The 17,328-nt window shown below is 31.3% G+C and overlaps 2 protein-coding genes across 2 annotated transcripts; one reads left to right on the top strand and one right to left on the bottom strand.

The window, feature by feature from the left end:
• Positions 1-446: 446 nt before the first annotated feature.
• On the bottom strand, positions 447-3,575 carry LOC137809731 (alkaline ceramidase TOD1-like). Its single transcript, XM_068610820.1, has 4 exons — positions 3,309-3,575; positions 2,983-3,192; positions 1,351-1,911; positions 447-960 (listed from the first exon to the last, which is right to left on the bottom strand). The coding sequence occupies exons 1-4, from the start codon at positions 3,556-3,558 to the stop codon at positions 584-586; spliced, it is 1,398 nt and encodes a 465-aa protein (XP_068466921.1). The 5' UTR covers positions 3,559-3,575; the 3' UTR covers positions 447-583.
• Positions 3,576-7,912: 4,337 nt separating this feature from the next.
• On the top strand, positions 7,913-11,130 carry LOC137809730 (uncharacterized). The gene is made up of 5 exons (XM_068610819.1): positions 7,913-8,669; positions 8,826-8,972; positions 10,353-10,499; positions 10,592-10,681; positions 10,832-11,130. The coding sequence occupies exons 1-5, from the start codon at positions 8,115-8,117 to the stop codon at positions 10,931-10,933; spliced, it is 1,041 nt and encodes a 346-aa protein (XP_068466920.1). The 5' UTR covers positions 7,913-8,114; the 3' UTR covers positions 10,934-11,130.
• Positions 11,131-17,328: the final 6,198 nt, after the last annotated feature.

Genomic DNA, 17,328 nt, shown 5'->3' with positions numbered 1-17,328 from the left:
AACTTGAATCTGTTATAAAATACCATGGTCCTGATTATGTTTACCCTTAAATTGAATAAAACTATTAAAAACAATAAATCATAAGTAGAACTTAGCTTGAAAGTTTCAATAATAACTGAAAATATCATATGGGACCAAAATGTGGATCTTAGTTATTATTTTGTTATTTTATGCCATTGACAATTTCAGGTTTCACATAGGATCAAATTATCCCAGCTTATATTAATTTTTCTCGATAAATCCCTCTTCCAGAAAAAAGTTCCTGATTAATTATTTTGCTGCTAAGTGCCACGAATCTTCTTTTTCCCTTCATTCTTAGCTACTTCTGGATTTTGGAAAAATATCACCACTATTCTTAAGTTTCAACATTTTCAAACAAAAGTAAAAAGAGTTAAACAAAAGGAATTTATTTAAAAAGTCATGGATGCAGAAAGAACACAATAGTCCGGTTAAACTGGAGCATGTTTCCAGATTCTCTTTCTTAATGGAAGAATCTTTCTTTTCCTTTTTTGTTAGAAGACAAATCCAATTATGAAGTTATATTTTTTCTTTGATTTGTTTCTTGAACCTCTTTATCAAACAATTATTCATTCTTTGGTCTTGGGGCATTATTGATAAGACCCCACATGGTAGCAAGATACTGCTGGCACTTGCTGCTACAGCTTCCATTTTCATGCAACAAATCTGGTTCTGCCCTCACAGTTTTTCTTGTCATAGATAATTTTTTGGCAATGGAAACATCACTTGGCTTGAGATTGTGCCTATACTCCACAGTCACTTGTTCAAAAACTTCAACCTGAAACATGTTCAGCTTCAACTTGGGGTTCATGTGATCTCTAACAAATGCAAAAGCTAATTGGTCTCTTGGGTTAAAAGCCTCCAACTCATTGAATATAAGACAGGAGAATAGATTACTTCTTAGTCCATGCTTCCTCAGGATCAATGCACTGTCTGGCACATCTACCAATTATATTGATTCCATAGTAATAATTTAGATGAAGCTTCCAAACATAAATGATAATGTGCGAAGAAACCTTTTCTAAAGTTCATGATACTACAGGCCATGCAAGTTTAGGGTGGATTAGAGTTAATTCCCTTAACAAATAGTTTAATGAGTAAATAGTGTGCAACTTTTTTGCATTATCATCTATAATCCTATAAATGATCATATTTGATAAGTTTAATGACTTTTTTAAGAGATAAGAAAATACTCATTTTGTTGAGAAGTTTTTCAATCAAACCTCTCATATAACTATTACCTTAAAAAGTTTTACTTATGATGATTTTTGATAGGTTGAACATGTAAATACACAAAACAATAAAGATATTAAGAACATAAGATGCAATTACCTGATGAGTATGGCATTTTGCTGGAACTCCACGGCTGCAATCCATTTGCACAGTAGGTCTCCATCTGCATCTTCAAGGCATTCACATCCCACCATTTCTTCCATCTTGCTGTGGCCATTGCTTCTTCCATGGTATGAACAAAATATGGGTGTTTTGATATAGCCATGTCTGCATTCTGAGATATAACAAGTGAATGAATGAGCAACAATGGATCAACCATTAGTTGCAGCTTTGCATCAATCCAAACACTGAATTGGGAATTTGGGAAAAGTCTATGAACTAAATATTTTGGTATAACACCATTCATTGCTGGGTTGTGATACAAATCCTCTTTTGTAACCTTCACAATCCTCCACACACCTATCTTGTATCCACTTGATTTTGTTGAAATTAAGCCATGATATTGAAGCCCTTTGAGGGTAACATCATCTATGAACATGGAGAAGCAAACATTTTCTAGTGTTTGGGACCCCAGACCCCTAGGTTGCCGGATCTTGTCGTGGTCATTGAATATTGCTGAAACTACAACTACACTTTCACACTTTTCCATGGCAATTCGATCTGCATATCCAGAGAGAAAAAAAGGATGAACATGAATTATGATGAAAACATTTTTAATTTTGATATTACCATATGAATCATTGATAATCTTGTTTGAATTTAGTTAAAAACATAATTCTAATCAAATTATTTACTAGGCAATCTCTTTTTAATACTTCTAATTCGTGTCTCTAAGATATCTTAATCATTTTTTCTCCTTTTCTCAGTAAATGTCACATAAGTATTTTCTGGTTATAATCATGTCATGTTTGTTACTATAATGAATCTATCTTATCATACTTATTTGTGTTATTCTTACTTTTTTTTCCAGTTTAATTATTTGTTTTAAACTTCAATATTCACCACCATAAAATATATTTAGTTGGATTTGTAATAGTATAATAAAACTTTAAATACTTCACGACAACAAATTACTCTCGGTAACTTCATTCGTTTTAAAATTAATTTTCTCATTATTTATAATTTTGATTATAGATACTTGTATTATAGAAACATATGTTTTGCCATCTTCTCTACTTTATACTTTCAAGTCATTCTTTTATTCACACACACATATATGCATGTATTCTTAAAATTTGAATAGACCCAAATCCTTTATTTCAATTTTCTTTTATCCATCATATTTTAAAAGGTTTATATCCAAAGCTCATGTTTTTCTTTTTCAGTTTATTGGTAAGAAATTAATCTTTATTTAATACTAGTTTCTTATTTTTTTTTAATCAAAACGATATCATTTTAAAAAAAAGTATTTAATAAAAATAATATTTCTTACATTGTAGTAAGCTAATTCAATATTTTATTAATAAGACTGAAGACTATTTACACCTAGCCTTAAAATATATATATATATATATATATATATATATATATTACTTTTGTTTCGAGAAATTCTCATTTAGTATTTTGTCATACATATTACATATAATATAACTCGAACATAAGTTGCACAAATACCTTTTTCCCGCTTCAAATCTATCTCATTATTTTTCTTAATACTCACTGAAGTTAAGAGTCTCCATCATTTTTTCACTAACTCATGAATACATAGAAAAGGGAGGGAGAGGAACTAACCAGAATCACTAATTGGAAATTTCTTGAAGAAGCCACATGGCACTTCCCTGCTATCGTTTTGGTGATCAAAATAAGAAAACCTTAAATGATTACTCAGATTCCCACCGAAACTATGACCAGCACCCTGCATCTGCATGTACCTCACATTTCTTGTAGAACATTCATGGCTCTTACGCAAATTCTGAATCTCCTTCAAAACATACCAGTAATCTGAACACAGAACCCAACTCCCTTTAGCCAAAAGAGGCTATCTTCATACCAAAAACAGAAAAAGTGGCCAAACATTTTGTGGGGTCATAACAAGCCTTAGCATTAGTGAATAGTACCTGAAAAATTGAGAGGAAAAGAGCAGGTAGAACGTGAGGTTGAGATGGCATACTTGTGCTGTCCATAGGAAGAAGGGTAGGAGAAGAGAGAAGAAGATTGAATTGGATCAAAAGGGTGTGATCTTAAAAGGCATTTGGATTGAGAGGAAATGACGTAAAGAGCAAGGAAGAGATAGGTGAAAAAGAGATAGAACAAAGAGAAACAAAGGAAGAGATGTTTGGAGGTTGTTAATGTTATTAGGTTTCCCATCAAGTGGTTTCCATGCATTTCCCTTGCTTTGAGTTTTTGGTTTGGTTATAAAACTAGATAAAGGAGTGATGTGATGATAAGATATTCATTGTTCCATTAAGTTAAGGCCCACACACATTCATTCATGGGCTATGGGACCTTCTTGTAAGGTACTTGTACTTTATCACCCAAGGATGTTCTCCGTTGTAATAAGAAAAAAAAAACTTTTACATTCTCAGTAGTAAAAACATTCATCTGATAGTCCTTTATAATAATATAATGATATATTAATATTTTAAATTAAAAAATAAAATAGATATAATTGATTGAGTTGTTAGGTAGGTTTTTTTTTTTTTTTTTTTTTTTTTTTTTTTTTATCAGCAAGTTGTTAGGTAGGTATATTTTCAAAATGCAAAAATATGAGAATTTTTACTACAAGAAAATCATTAAATAAAAATCAATTTTAGAAGAAAAAAAATAGTTGTTATATTAACTAAATTAGAGATCATTTTAAATATTTTTTTTTTCTGATTTCTAAATTAGTTTCTATTATTGATAAATAGTTTCTAAATTAGTTTCTAATTAGCTACTAAGATTTTTCTACCAAATTTAGAATCTAAATAATTGGTAGTTAAAACCTTGGTAGCTAATTAGATACTAATTTAAAAATTATTTATCAATAATAGAAACTAATAACTTTTTTTAATCTTTAAAATGATTTTTAATTTAGTTATAATAGAAACTAAATATTTTTTATTTTTATTTAGTAATTTTATTGTAATATTGTTGACAATGATATAAATAAATAAAAGTGTACATGCATTTATTTATTAATTTAATTGAAATGTTTGTGCTTGACTTAAGAGTACTTAATTTTGTTTTCTTTTTGTAGTTTATAAAAACTATACCTTCAGAGAATAACACAGCTAAAAGAAGAAAAAAAATATATAGAAATTTTGTACTTTTTTCTTTAATTTTTATCCCATACTCTTGTCAATGTGTAATTTTGGTGCCCATAAAATTTCAATAGTACGAGTTTTCAAAATTAAGCAATTTTAGTCCAAGATAATATATCATCTAATTACTAAAAAAATACTAACACACGTTTCGTGATAACAATATTAAAACTTATAATCGAACATTATTATTAATATTTTACGTAAACAAAATTGTCATCAAATTGAAAAATATTAATAATGAATTAAAATTGCTTAATTTAATAAAATCTAATAATTAAATATACAATTAAATTTTTGACATTGACACAAATCACATATTTGAAAATCTATAAAAACAAAAAAGTGGATTTAAGCAAAAAAATGTATCATATTAGAACAAATTACTTAATTTAAAAAGTAAATAATCACATATGCAATTAATTTTGTTTACAGAAACTAAAATTATACATTCACCAAACTATAGTAATCGAATGGATCAAACCTTTTAACTACTTAAAAAAAGTGGTATTTCTTAAAACAAGTTTTAAAAGTAGAATTAAAATTTCCTCCATCTCAAATTAGTTTACTCAAAGTGGTATTGCTTAGAACAGGGTTTTAGAACTGGTATTTGATTCCTGAATGAAAGTAGTTTTTACTGAGAATGAAGTTTATTCATTCAATTCCATGATTGTAGAAACGATATGTAGCTAAATCAGTTATGCGGATTATGGTCGGGTGAGTGTTCTTGGTGCTTTCAATCACTCCATATATGTCAATATCAAGAGGATTCCATTCACAACAACTTCATATAGTCTTATTATCTAATCAAACATTCTACATTTTATCATTGAAGTGTATTTAGTATTTATTACTTGTTATTTGTGTTTATTAAAAAAATATTAAAATTAATTTGCAATTAACCTTGAAGAGAGTTTCTTACTTTTTGTAAAATTTAAAATGTTTAGTCAAAGTTAATTACATATTAAGATTAATTTTCCTTTTAATAAACACATATGTCAATTACTAAAGAAAAAAACATGTAATATAGTAAAACAAAACTAATAGAATTAAAGTTGTTGTTAAAACGGTAACTTCTTTTTTATCATACTAAAAGTGAAATATGTAAATATTTATTGTATTGAACCGACTATTTACTCTAGATTTTATTATAATTTAAAGGTATTAGGAGTAGAGCAACAAAAAGAGATGAGAGAGAAAAGAAATCATAGAAGAACATAACGTGGTTCAACACATAATGTTGAAGATATAAGTATAGACATTACGTGTTGAAATCATAGAAGAACATAACATGGTTCAACACGAAACTATATTAGAAAATATTTGATTTTGGTATGCTTATTTTTTTTTTTTATCATGTGTTGCTTATATACCAACATAGAAAAAAATATCCCTCAATATTATACTATGTGGGTCTACAACCAAACTTTAAATTACTAGTAATTCTCCCTTTTGGAGTTTGATTATCATCACCTAGTGTAGTGCCTTTATAATCAATTATCCTTGAAGGATAGTTAAGACAAATACAAAACCTTAACTTATTTGTTGTGATAGTCTTGGTCAACATATCAATTGGATTCTTTGATCATGAAATCTTCAACAACAACAAATCTCCATCAATTATCAAGTTTTTCATAAAATGATACTTCAATTTAATGTGCTTGCATCTAGAATGAAGGATTGAATTTTTAGCAAGACATATTGTCATTAAATAATAGAGAATAATCTTGCCCCTTTCCTAATTATTTGAGAAGGTTCTTCATCCATATTTGTTGGATCAAGTACTTACCACTTGATAAAAAATTATAGATGATAGTTAGGGTATAACTCTTTCTACTTAAGAGTATAGCCGCCTAAACATCTTAATTCATTTGTGACTTAACTTTTGACCTCCTCCATGGGACAATTGATGCCCCTTACAACAATTTTCTTCAATAATTGCCCCAAAATTATAACTTGACTATGACACCAATTGTTGGATTAAGCGTTTACCACTAGGACAAAAGTTATAATTGATAGTTAAGAGACAACTCTTTCTACTTAAGAGCGTAACCCAAATGTTACGATTTCATTGTTACTTGACCTACCTCGCTTCTTTCACGTGACGATTTATGTCGCTTGCAACAATAAACTCTTTAGTTGCTTATGAGATTGCCACTTACTTGGCTTCAGTGGTTGAAAGTAAAAATCTACATTGGAGTTTAAACTTCTATCTGACAATAGTAGCAAAAAGAGGAATAAGGACCTGATGTAAATAAGGACAAGGAAGAGCTTGTTAAGGATGGAGAAGAAGAACAAATAGGAATAAAAACAAGAAGCACGACAAAGAAAAATAAAGAAGAAGAAATCTATAAAAAATCTCAAGAAAGATTCACAAGAGAAAGACTAAAAGAATAGAAGAAGAAATAAATAACTCTATTCTGTAAAAGTTTTAGATCATAAAATTTATCTGATTCTCTTCGAATTTTGGAATCCAAGAGTCACCAATAGACACATGTTAGACGTTTCAAGAGAGTAACCAAAATTTTTGCTACCAAATTTAGAAACTAAATAATTGGTAGTTAAAACCTTAGTAGGTAATTAGATACCAATTTAAAAACTATTTAACAATAATAAAAACTAATTTAGAAACATTTTTTTTAGTTTCTAAAATAGTCTCTAAAGTTGGTTTCTATTTCATGTTTTTATTGTAGTGCTACTATTAAAATTTGCTTGTCATATATAATATAAAATAACTAACGTTACCAAAGAATCAAAGGCTAAAAATAAAAAACTTATAGTACACTAGCTTTTCCTCTACCAAGTTTTGATTCTGGCATGATTTTCTTGTTGAATCTGATGCTTTAGCTAGTATTGCCAATTTTTCTTTGGCAGCTTTTTTTTTCCAAAGATGGTGGTGCTTTTAATTCAAAGTTGTCTCTGGTTATCAATGAACACTTCAATACCTCAGAATTTGGCTCACAACCTAAAATTCTTGAAATCAAGATTATCCTAATCAAGTAAAAGCCTCTAGAAGAATCTGAACATCCATGTGTTGTTGGATTTCGTTTATCTATGTAGTAAACCCAGGGAAACCTCCACATAAACCTAGGAAAACCTCCAACCTATTTAAGCTTGAAGCTTCACTCAGATCCATATTCCTACAATTCTTTCACCAAAATCTCCATATACAGAAGCTAGCTTTTCTTCCAGTCGAACCTTTTCCTTTTTCCAATGCGACAAAGAACAAGTTTTAGTTAAATGAGTATTCCTCACAAGTCAATAAGCAGCAAGTTAAAGACGAAATATAAAAAGTTTGTGAAGTGTGATGCAAACATTCTGATGCTATTCTAGGCCTGGTAGTTAGGCAAAGAAATTCAAATTTTGTGTCCACAGTAATTCCCTTGTTTTAAGCAAAGATATATTCTGATTAGCAAGGTGGGGCTAGTAAAGTGAAAAAACGTGGTTCTTGGCTAATGTGTAAAAAGAAGCAAAGAAATTATACGTACCCACCCATTTTTCTCAGCTTTCTTTCAAAACACAAAATAGATACCTCCCTTCAAACTTTTCTTTACCATGGATGCACTTATTTCATTCTCACGCATTTTATAAATACTTGTTGTAGTACACTTGTTGACACATATGCTTCTAATTATACAGAATTTGTCCTGCAATAATTTCCATCAGATGGAATCTGCTATTTCCCTACGTTACTGTCCCTTTCCCTACAGCTCCAAAGGATTTCAAGGTGCAGGCTCCACCAGATTTCATCTCAGGTTTAACCATGCCACACCTCTTTGTGCCCCTCAATTTTCCACCACCAGACACCCAGTTACACGTTCATCAGGGCATGCAAATTGCATACTTGGAAGATTCTCTCAGCCCTCCTCCCAGAACGAGGGAAGAGGCAGCAAAATTTTGAGAGGGGTGACAGGAGCTTCTCTTGTGCTGGCATGTGTTCTTGGATTGTTTAACTTTAAGATGAATCCAAAACTCATCACTGCTCATGCTTGTCAACAATCTGGAAAATTTGATTCATCTATGCTTGATGGCCGTGGAAAGACGGCTCTTGAGTCATTGTTGAAAATAAAGGAAGATGCAGAAGATGCAGAAGATGATGCAACTCATCAGAATGAGATTATCCCTTCCAAGTTTAGTGATGATAGACCTAGCAAAGAACAAGTTAACACCCTTAAGGTTTTCTTCTTCTGCTATAATATAATACTAGTTCTAGATTTTGTTGTGAACAATGAAGTGAAACACCAAAAGGTTGATGCTGCATTTAAAAGAATGAAGATAATTATTAGCTAATCATTTTTTATTCAACATGCCTTGCCTCTTTGTCATTTTCAGTCGATTGCTATTGGTCAAAGCAAATCTGATAACGGAGGTAAAGCACTGAAAACACTGAAAGAACAATACGAGAAGTGCAAGAAGAATAATTACCCAGAGGAAGTACAGAACCTTGGAGTGGCTTTGGTAGAAGTTTTCATAATTCAGGTATGAACTAAAGAAAAACTAATTTACACCTTATATTTTTTAATTATTATTATAAAGATTAATTATTTTTTTTATATTTAAATAAACAGTATACTATAAGGAAAAATCACCTTTTCATTCATAAACACTAAAATAAAATTAATAATAAAAACTAATAAAAACTAATTTTAAAAATCAAAATTATTAGTTATTATATTGATTAAATTAAAGACTATTTTATAAAGTAAAAAAATTATTAGTATTTAAAATAGTTTCTATTATTAATATAAATTTATAAAATAATTTCTAAATTGATATCTAACCAACTATCAATATCATAGATACTCTATGTTCTAAATTAGTCATCTATTAGTCCGGTAAAGATTAAGTTAAAATAAAAATACAGATAAAATTTTGGTAGTTATTCTAAATACCACTTTATAAATTATTCTATAATTTTTTATTAATAATAAAAATCATATAAATACTAATAATTTTTTAGTTTCTAAAATAATATCTAATTTATTATTAATTATTTTTTGTCTCAAAATATGATTGATATAGTGATTTTTTTGTGTGGTAAAATTACACTCAACAATTTTTTTATTTATCAATTTATAAATATTTAGTGTTAGTTTTATATTTACTATTTTTTTTGTAGTAAAATTACACTCAACAGTTTTTTTATTTATCAATTTATAAATATTTAGTGTTAGTTTTATATTTACTTATTTTTTAAATATTTTACATAGAGAGAAATAAAAGTAAAAAGTATGCTAAGAAAAGTAAAAAATATTTTTAATATAAATAAAGATAGTAGTTATAACTTCTAACGATTTTTATCATAAAATTTTTTAAGAGAGAAAGAATAAAAACTAAAAATAAAATATTTTTATTAATTAAAGTTAATTTATGCATAAATTTTAAAAAAGTTCATATATAATTTGTCTGTTCCATAATTTTTAATTTGTGTTATATATGTTATATTTTAGTGTACAATTTTACAGTACTTTAATATTATATGATACAAAATAAAATATTTGCACAGAAAACGAAATATTGAAAAAGAAAGAATAATGACACATGTGTTGGAGATCCCACCTCGACTAGAGATGATGATAATTCATTGTATATAAATGGGTTTATGGGGTTGAGTTAGGCTTAAAGTCCACTTTGTAATATGGTATCAGAGCCATTTCGAGTCTATCTTAACGAGTGTTTGTGTTGGACCTATCGTGCCACCCGCTATCGGACCGGTTTTATGGGGTTGAGTTAGGCTTAAAGTTAATAACATATACAATCCAAAATTTTTATACATGTTACAATTCTCAGTAAAATTGTATATATTTAAAAAAAAATTGTCCAAAGATAAAATAGTTTGAATCTGAGTTGATTGCGTAGGAAAAGTTGGAGGAAGCCCGAACAGTGCTTGGCGAGCAAATGGACGAACTGCTTCGTACTTATTCTGACATATTTGACTGTAAGAACTGTAATGAGTGTAAGAAAGGTAAAGAGTGTAAGAAGCCTAAGAAGTTAAACACTAAAGAGGTTAGTTAATTTCTTCCCTAATTAACATATATCTTCACTCTGTTACATTTTATACAAACTTCTAGTTAAAGATTTCTTTTTATCTATCTCAGAAGTATGATGAAATATTGAAACTTCACGAATCTGATGCCTTTGAGATTAAAGTGGTTAAACCCTGGATATCTCAACTGATACTTTACAAGGTTAGTCATGAATCACTTCCAATCTCAATTCAATTTTTCAATTTGAATCACAAAAAAAGTTTGGAAGATGAATTAACTTGTTAAGAGTTAGAACAAGTTTTGTTTGACATGAATTTGGTGAAGATTAAGTGTGATGTGGATTATGTGCAGGCCATTGTACACACAATGTTGGAAGACAAGGAAGAAGGGGAATGGAGAAGAGGTAATAAGGAAGCAATGGAATGGAGAAAAGCATTCATCAAAACATTTTAATCAATCATTCATTTCTTTATTTCATCTTTGTTTCACTGCAACAACAATTTCTCAGAACTTGTTCACTGTGAGAAACAATTTTTTTTACCTCCAATTTAATACTTTAATCTATTTCATTTTCTGTAATAGTTCATATTAGTTTAATAACATATCAAGTTTCACACAAATCCTATGATTTGTGGAACATTTAGAGTTAATTCTAACATTATTTAATGTTTTTTATTGCCATTTGTTAATTGATTTTTGTTTTTATTCTTTCAGATTTCTTTTTGATAGATCATAATAATCTCATCAATTTGACACTTTTATTTGTAGTCATTATAATTAATTTCAAACATTAAACATTTGGAAAATTTTCACCCCAACTTAATCCTTTTACATTTTTTTTAATTGAATTAGACTTTTTCTGGGCACCCACTAATATAATGTGATAACCATGTAGCAAAACAGTAATTTTAGATATTGATATTTTTTTCTAGAAAGTTCAGCATGATCGAAAAAATAAATTATGAAAATGTAATTTATTTTAATATGCAAATACATTAACTACACATAGTAGCAAAGTTAAACCATTATAATAAAATGTAAATTTTTTTTGGACATAAGATGTAAAAGTTAAGTAATTTCTTCCTTTACTCCATAGTTTATGCGTACACCTCCATAAATCTTTTAATTCTAAAAAGTTGCTGGATTGTTTTCTTTTCATTTTTAAATTGTATAATTATCGTACACCTTTTAAACTCTAAAATTCATAATATAGTTTGGAATGTGTTTTTTTGAGTTCAACCTTTCAAATTTGGGAATTTAAAGTTCAGAAGATATTTTTGAATTAGAAAATACATTTCAAACTCTAAATTTTAAAAAAAATTTATATTCCAAATTCTAAAATTTAAATTTTAGAATCCTAAAAAAAGAAAAGACGGGTATCAATGAAGAAAAAGCAAAGTTATCATTTCACGTATTTTATGAAGGTGCAGGAAGAAAACATGAAAATGCAAGAAAAAATCGCCAAACCTAATAAAATGTAATCCAAATTTTAGGCCCAAATTAAATGCAGATATTTTCTAGGCAATTACTTCCAGCACCCGACGAAATTTTCAAAATCCAACTATGTCCTTGTTTTCTTTAGTTTGAAAAGCTATGAAGGTTTATTTTGAAAAGCTGTGAAGGGTGCGGAGAAAGTTCATTTTCATCTTTGGTGGTTCTTTGAGTTGCGTTGGAGGTGGATTTACGATAGTGGTGGAGGGGGTTGTTTGCACTTTGACATTGTTGTGAGGTAATATTAGATTTACGCTTTTTTATGGCATTTTGTTCGAGCTCAGGTAGAGATGGATACCAAAATCCGGAAGTCTCATTTTAACCTTATGGATGCAAGCTTCCGTAAGTTAGTAACATTTTATGCACCATATCACTGCATTACGGATATAATTATCCAGTATTTCGTTTTGTATTATGGATTTAAATATCCGTAGTTGTTTTTTGAGTTATGGATATCCATATCCGTAGTTTTTTTTTATAATTATGGATATCCATATCCGTAGTTGTTTTTTATCCACAAGTCAAATATCACTTCCGCACAAAAATTACATATACCGGATAAAAATATCCGCAAGTCAAATTTGACTTCTGCACAAAAATATCCGAAAGGCACAAACTATGATTATGCATAAATTTATCCGTAAATCAAAGTATAATTCCGAACAAAAATATATTCAAGTCACTTACCTTGTCTTCTCCGACGTTTGCCCCGGGCTTCCTCTCCGTTCAAGGACTCCTTCGCCGTTGCAGCTGATGCTCTGCCGCCGAAATCAAACGGAACGAAAGGGCTGCGCTATGCTTCCCTGCGAAAACCTAGAGGAAGATGGTGCAGATGAGTTGTGATTGTGGGTTGAGTGAAGAAGTGAGGGTTGGGTGCAGGTCTGTAATTGCATTGGATGCACATTCATCACTTGACCTAATCTAAAATTCATTAAAGGCACTTTTATCTTTTCAAAAATATGATCGAGTGCCAGTTTGAATTGATCAAGTGCAGGGAGAATGTGCCTATTTTCTGTCACGAATGAAGCCCATGTCATAATGAGGATGAATTGGACTAGAACTACCCACATTTTTTTTTAATTATGTTATTAACGAAACTATGAAAGTAGTTATCATAGGATGGTCTTGAAGAAATTAATTATATTTTTAATAATTATTAATAATTGAAATTAATTTGAATTAAGATATTAATGGAAGAAAACAAAACTAGAATAACGCAAAAAAATAAAAAAATAAAAAATTCATGCAAATCAAGTAGGTTATAAATTGTTAATAGTTTTTTATTACATAAAATTCTAACACATGTAGATTATTAATATTTTTATATTATGAAATTCTAATGTGCATACACATATACAGATGAAAAAAATGTTAGCTTTATAGAGGAGATTTAAAGAGAGCTAAAAATATATTAAAGATTTGAAGATGAATAATCCAGTTAGACAATTAAGCGAAGTTATCTTTTTTTTTTCCAGCAAAGAATCTAATAAAATAAGGGAACACTTTAGGGGTGTCCCAACCCTTATACAAACTCACTATAAATGGGAAAAGGAAAAAAACAAACAAAAAGATAGCATAAGAAAGAATAAAACTTACCTTCTTACAACTACTTATAAAAACCTAACAACAAACTAACAAATCATGTGCAACCACACAACCTAAAAACAATACATCTGCATAAAGCTAACCCCCAAGTCACATATACATTCTAGCATTACAGAACCTCACCCCATCTTAAAATGTTAGTTGCAGCCCTCCCATTTACCTGCACCAAGACAAACACCTTCCATACCTTCCCAGTAACATAGGTAAAAACAGAATCATCCCAATTGGTATTAATCAAATTGCTTATAATTACTGCAACATCCGACCCTACTTACAAAGTTGTCAATGATAGGAAGCATTCACACTTGATTTACCACTGCTTGATAGGTATCTGCTGATTTTTATCTGATATCCTCCCTATTTTCCTGCAATAAAGAGAGAAGACACCTTCCCCACCTCATCAAAACATAGATATACAAAACCAGGTCCAGCCCATAGGTCTAAAGCAGTTTAATTAAAATTGTTGCAACAGCCAACCAACATTCATGATATAATAACAGAATAAGATATTATCTATTGATCATATTGATACATGTTATAGGGGATAAAATCCAATCGGAAAATGAAAAAGTGGCTTTCCTTTCTTTGTGTTTCATCCAGACCCATGATTGTACTTGTGCCAAAGTGAAAATTTCCTCCACATCTAACTTGGCTTGTTTAAAGATAATACTATTTCTGTGCTTCCATATGCTCCAAACAACTAATACCCAAAGACTTTTCCATAACCTATTGCCCTCTTGATTAGAATGTATGTCAGGAAATTGTTCAAAGTGATGATTCAATACATTATAGTTCACCGAACTTACTCCCATCCAACTATAGCACATGTTTCATACTTTAATTGATTCTTCACAAGAAACAAGGATATGTGAACATGTTTCTTCCTCTTTTCCACAAAACACACATTGTATATCCCCCAATAACACACCCTTTTTTTGCAAATTCTGTTTTGTTGCTAATCTATCTGATAGTGCCCTCCACACAAAAAACTTAGCTGATGGCATGACCTTTAAATTCCAAAGTAGTTCGAACACCTTCAAAACCCCCCCTGTATTATGCTTTACTAACCTGTTGTAGGCTGATTTCACCGTCAATGTATATGACGGAGGATCGATCCAAATTCGTGTATCCTCAACCTCTTGTTGTGGTATCACTTGAGATATAATTGTCATGAAGTCCTCAACCATGCTTTTCTCCCATTCAAACCAATCTCTTCTCCAACTGGAGTTCCATTCCCACCCTTCCGTAGTCCAGCTTCCACAGCTACCAATATACTTGTCTTTGAGGTTCGAGTTATTATATAACCTCTCATATCTTGTTTTGAGTTGACCATTGGTTAACCACTCGTCCTCCCAAAATTTAATCTTCTCCCCTGAACCTACCTTCCAACCCAAATTCTGATTGAACTAATTGGCCCCTTGGTCAGAAAGGCTAGCCTTGGCTAGATCACTCCACCATCTAGATGTATACCCCTTTCTTATTGGTGCATATGATATCGTCGTTCCCCACTGGCCATATTTTGATTCTAGAACATCCCTCCAGAGTCCAGACTCTTGAGATCCCAATCTCCATAGCCATTTTGCCAGGAGTGCCTTATTGAACAACTCAATGCTTCTAATACCTAGACCTCCCTCTTCTTTTGCCTTACAAATGTTTTCCCAACTTGTCCAAGCGATTTTCCTCCCTTCCGCTCCCCAACCCCACAAGAAAGTTCTTTGTAGTTTCGTTATCTCCTTACACACTCCAATCGGTGCTTTGAAAAAGGACAGGAAGAATAGTGGTATGGCACTGATGACAGATTTTATAAGACATACTCTTCCTGCGAAAGACAAGTTCCTCCCCTTCCACATTGAAAGTTTCTTTCTAACCTTTAAAAGCACAGGCTCCCAAAACGAATATCTAGATGGATTACCTCCTATAGGTAGGCCTAAATATGTAAATGGTATATTCATTAGATTGCAATGAAGTATTTCCGAGTACACATTCATCTCATACCTACCTACCCCAATTGCACCAATTTTGCTCTTATGGTAATTGACTCTAAGACCAGAGCTTAATTCAAAACATCTCAAGATTGCCTTAATGCATATGATATTCTGAACCTTAGATTCGCAGACGAAAAGGGTGTCGTCAGCGAATTGGAGTAAATTCACATCCACCTTCTTTCCCCCAACTTTAATTCCCGAAAGCAGATTTTTCCTTGTCGCTTCATTTACTAGACCCGCTAATCCTTGTGCGACGATCAAAAACAGAAACGGTGCCATCAGATCCCCTTGTCTAAAACCTCTAGAAGGCTTGAATTCCTTAGTCGGACTACCATTTACTAAAACCGAAACAGTAGCGGATTCTAGGCAAGCTCTAATCCACTGAATCCATATTTCACAGAACCCTAGTCTTCTCATCATGTAGAATAAGAACTCCCAACTCACCGAGTCGTATGCTTTCTCAAAATCAAGTTTCACTACCACCCCACTCTTCTTTCTTCTTTTCAACTCGTCTATAACCTCATTCACCACTAGGACACTGTCTAATAAACCTCTATTAGATAAAAAAGCTTATTGTGTCCCATCTACCACCTTCCCAATAACTTTTTTAAACTGGTTAGCTAACAATTTGGTCAGGATCTTGTACACACAACCGACTAATGAAATGGGTCTGTACTCCTCTAGAGATTGGGGGTTCTCAGTCTTTGGAATCAGCGTTAAGAAAGAAGCATTACAACCCTTCGGTATCTTCCCTTCTCTGTAAAAGCAGTTCACTGCTCCCTCCACGTCCTTTTCAAGAAGATTCCAGTTGTTTTTAATAAAGCTGAAGGTTACACCATCTGGGCCCGAACTTTTATCGCTATCACAATTCCAAATGGCTTCCTTTATTTCTTTGCCATCAAAAGGTACAGTCAAGAAATTATTGTCATGATCAGATAACTTCTTGAACTCCACATTATCCAACCTTACTCCAATGTCATCGACGACAGTCATTTTATTCTTGTAAAACTCTTTGACCATCTCCTTTACCATATTAGGTTCTTCCACCCAGCTACCTGAATTCTGACAGAGTACTCCTTTTATCTCATTTCTCATTCTCCTCCACTTGATCGAAGCATGAAAAAATTTGGAATTGGAATCCCCTTGCTTAATCCACAATGCTCTTGACTTTTGTTGTAATAACGACTCATTCCTCGTATTTATAACCTGTAGCTGGCTTAAGAGATCTCTTCTTTCCATAATCTTGTTCTCATCCAAACCATCTTCATCATCTCTCATATCCAACTCTTGTATTTTCTTCACGATGTCTAGTTTAATCTTATCAGTATGCCCAAAGACGTCTTTGTTCCACCCTTTCAAGTCGCTCTTTAGCATTTTCAATTTCTCCTTTAACACTAGGATTTCGTTTCCCTAGACCAAGTAATTCTCCCACTTACTTTTGACAAAAATTTCAAACTCCTTCTCTTCCTGCCAGATGTCTAGAAACCTGAAAGGTTTTGGCCCCCAATCTACCACGTTTGATTTAAGCACCAGTGCACAGTGGTCATAAATTTGTCTATCTAAAACATATTGCTTGCTTCCCGGCCAATGTTGTAACCAATCGAAAGTGGTTAAAAATCTGTCCAGCCTGCTCTTAGCTTTGCCGTTGGGCCTGTACCAAGTAAATTTTCTTCCAATACATGGTAAATCCACCATCTCCATACTATCAATGAAGTTGTTAAAACCTTGCATTTCTCTGTTAATACCGCTAGGACGATTTATCCCCCT

This window comes from Phaseolus vulgaris, chromosome 2, assembly GCF_000499845.2.
Source record: "Phaseolus vulgaris cultivar G19833 chromosome 2, P. vulgaris v2.0, whole genome shotgun sequence".
Lineage (NCBI taxonomy): Eukaryota > Viridiplantae > Streptophyta > Magnoliopsida > Fabales > Fabaceae > Phaseolus > Phaseolus vulgaris.
The sequence above is the reverse complement of the archived record's forward strand: the minus strand, read 5'-3'. Positions and strand labels throughout refer to the sequence as shown.

Excerpts from the sequence above, each read along its gene's own strand:
- LOC137809731 (XM_068610820.1), bottom strand. The coding sequence starts at position 3,558 with ATGGGAAACCTAATAACATTAACAACCTCCAAACATCTCTTCCTTTGT. Across the intron at positions 1,912-2,982 it reads ATTTCCAATTAGTGATTCTG|ATCGAATTGCCATGGAAAAG; the intron begins GTTAGTTCCTCT and ends CTGGATATGCAG. Across the intron at positions 961-1,350 it reads CAAAATGCCATACTCATCAG|ATGTGCCAGACAGTGCATTG; the intron begins GTAATTGCATCT and ends TATAATTGGTAG.
- LOC137809730 (XM_068610819.1), top strand. The coding sequence starts at position 8,115 with ATGCTTCTAATTATACAGAATTTGTCCTGCAATAATTTCCATCAGATG. Across the intron at positions 8,670-8,825 it reads AACAAGTTAACACCCTTAAG|TCGATTGCTATTGGTCAAAG; the intron begins GTTTTCTTCTTC and ends TGTCATTTTCAG. Across the intron at positions 10,500-10,591 it reads AGAAGTTAAACACTAAAGAG|AAGTATGATGAAATATTGAA; the intron begins GTTAGTTAATTT and ends TATCTATCTCAG.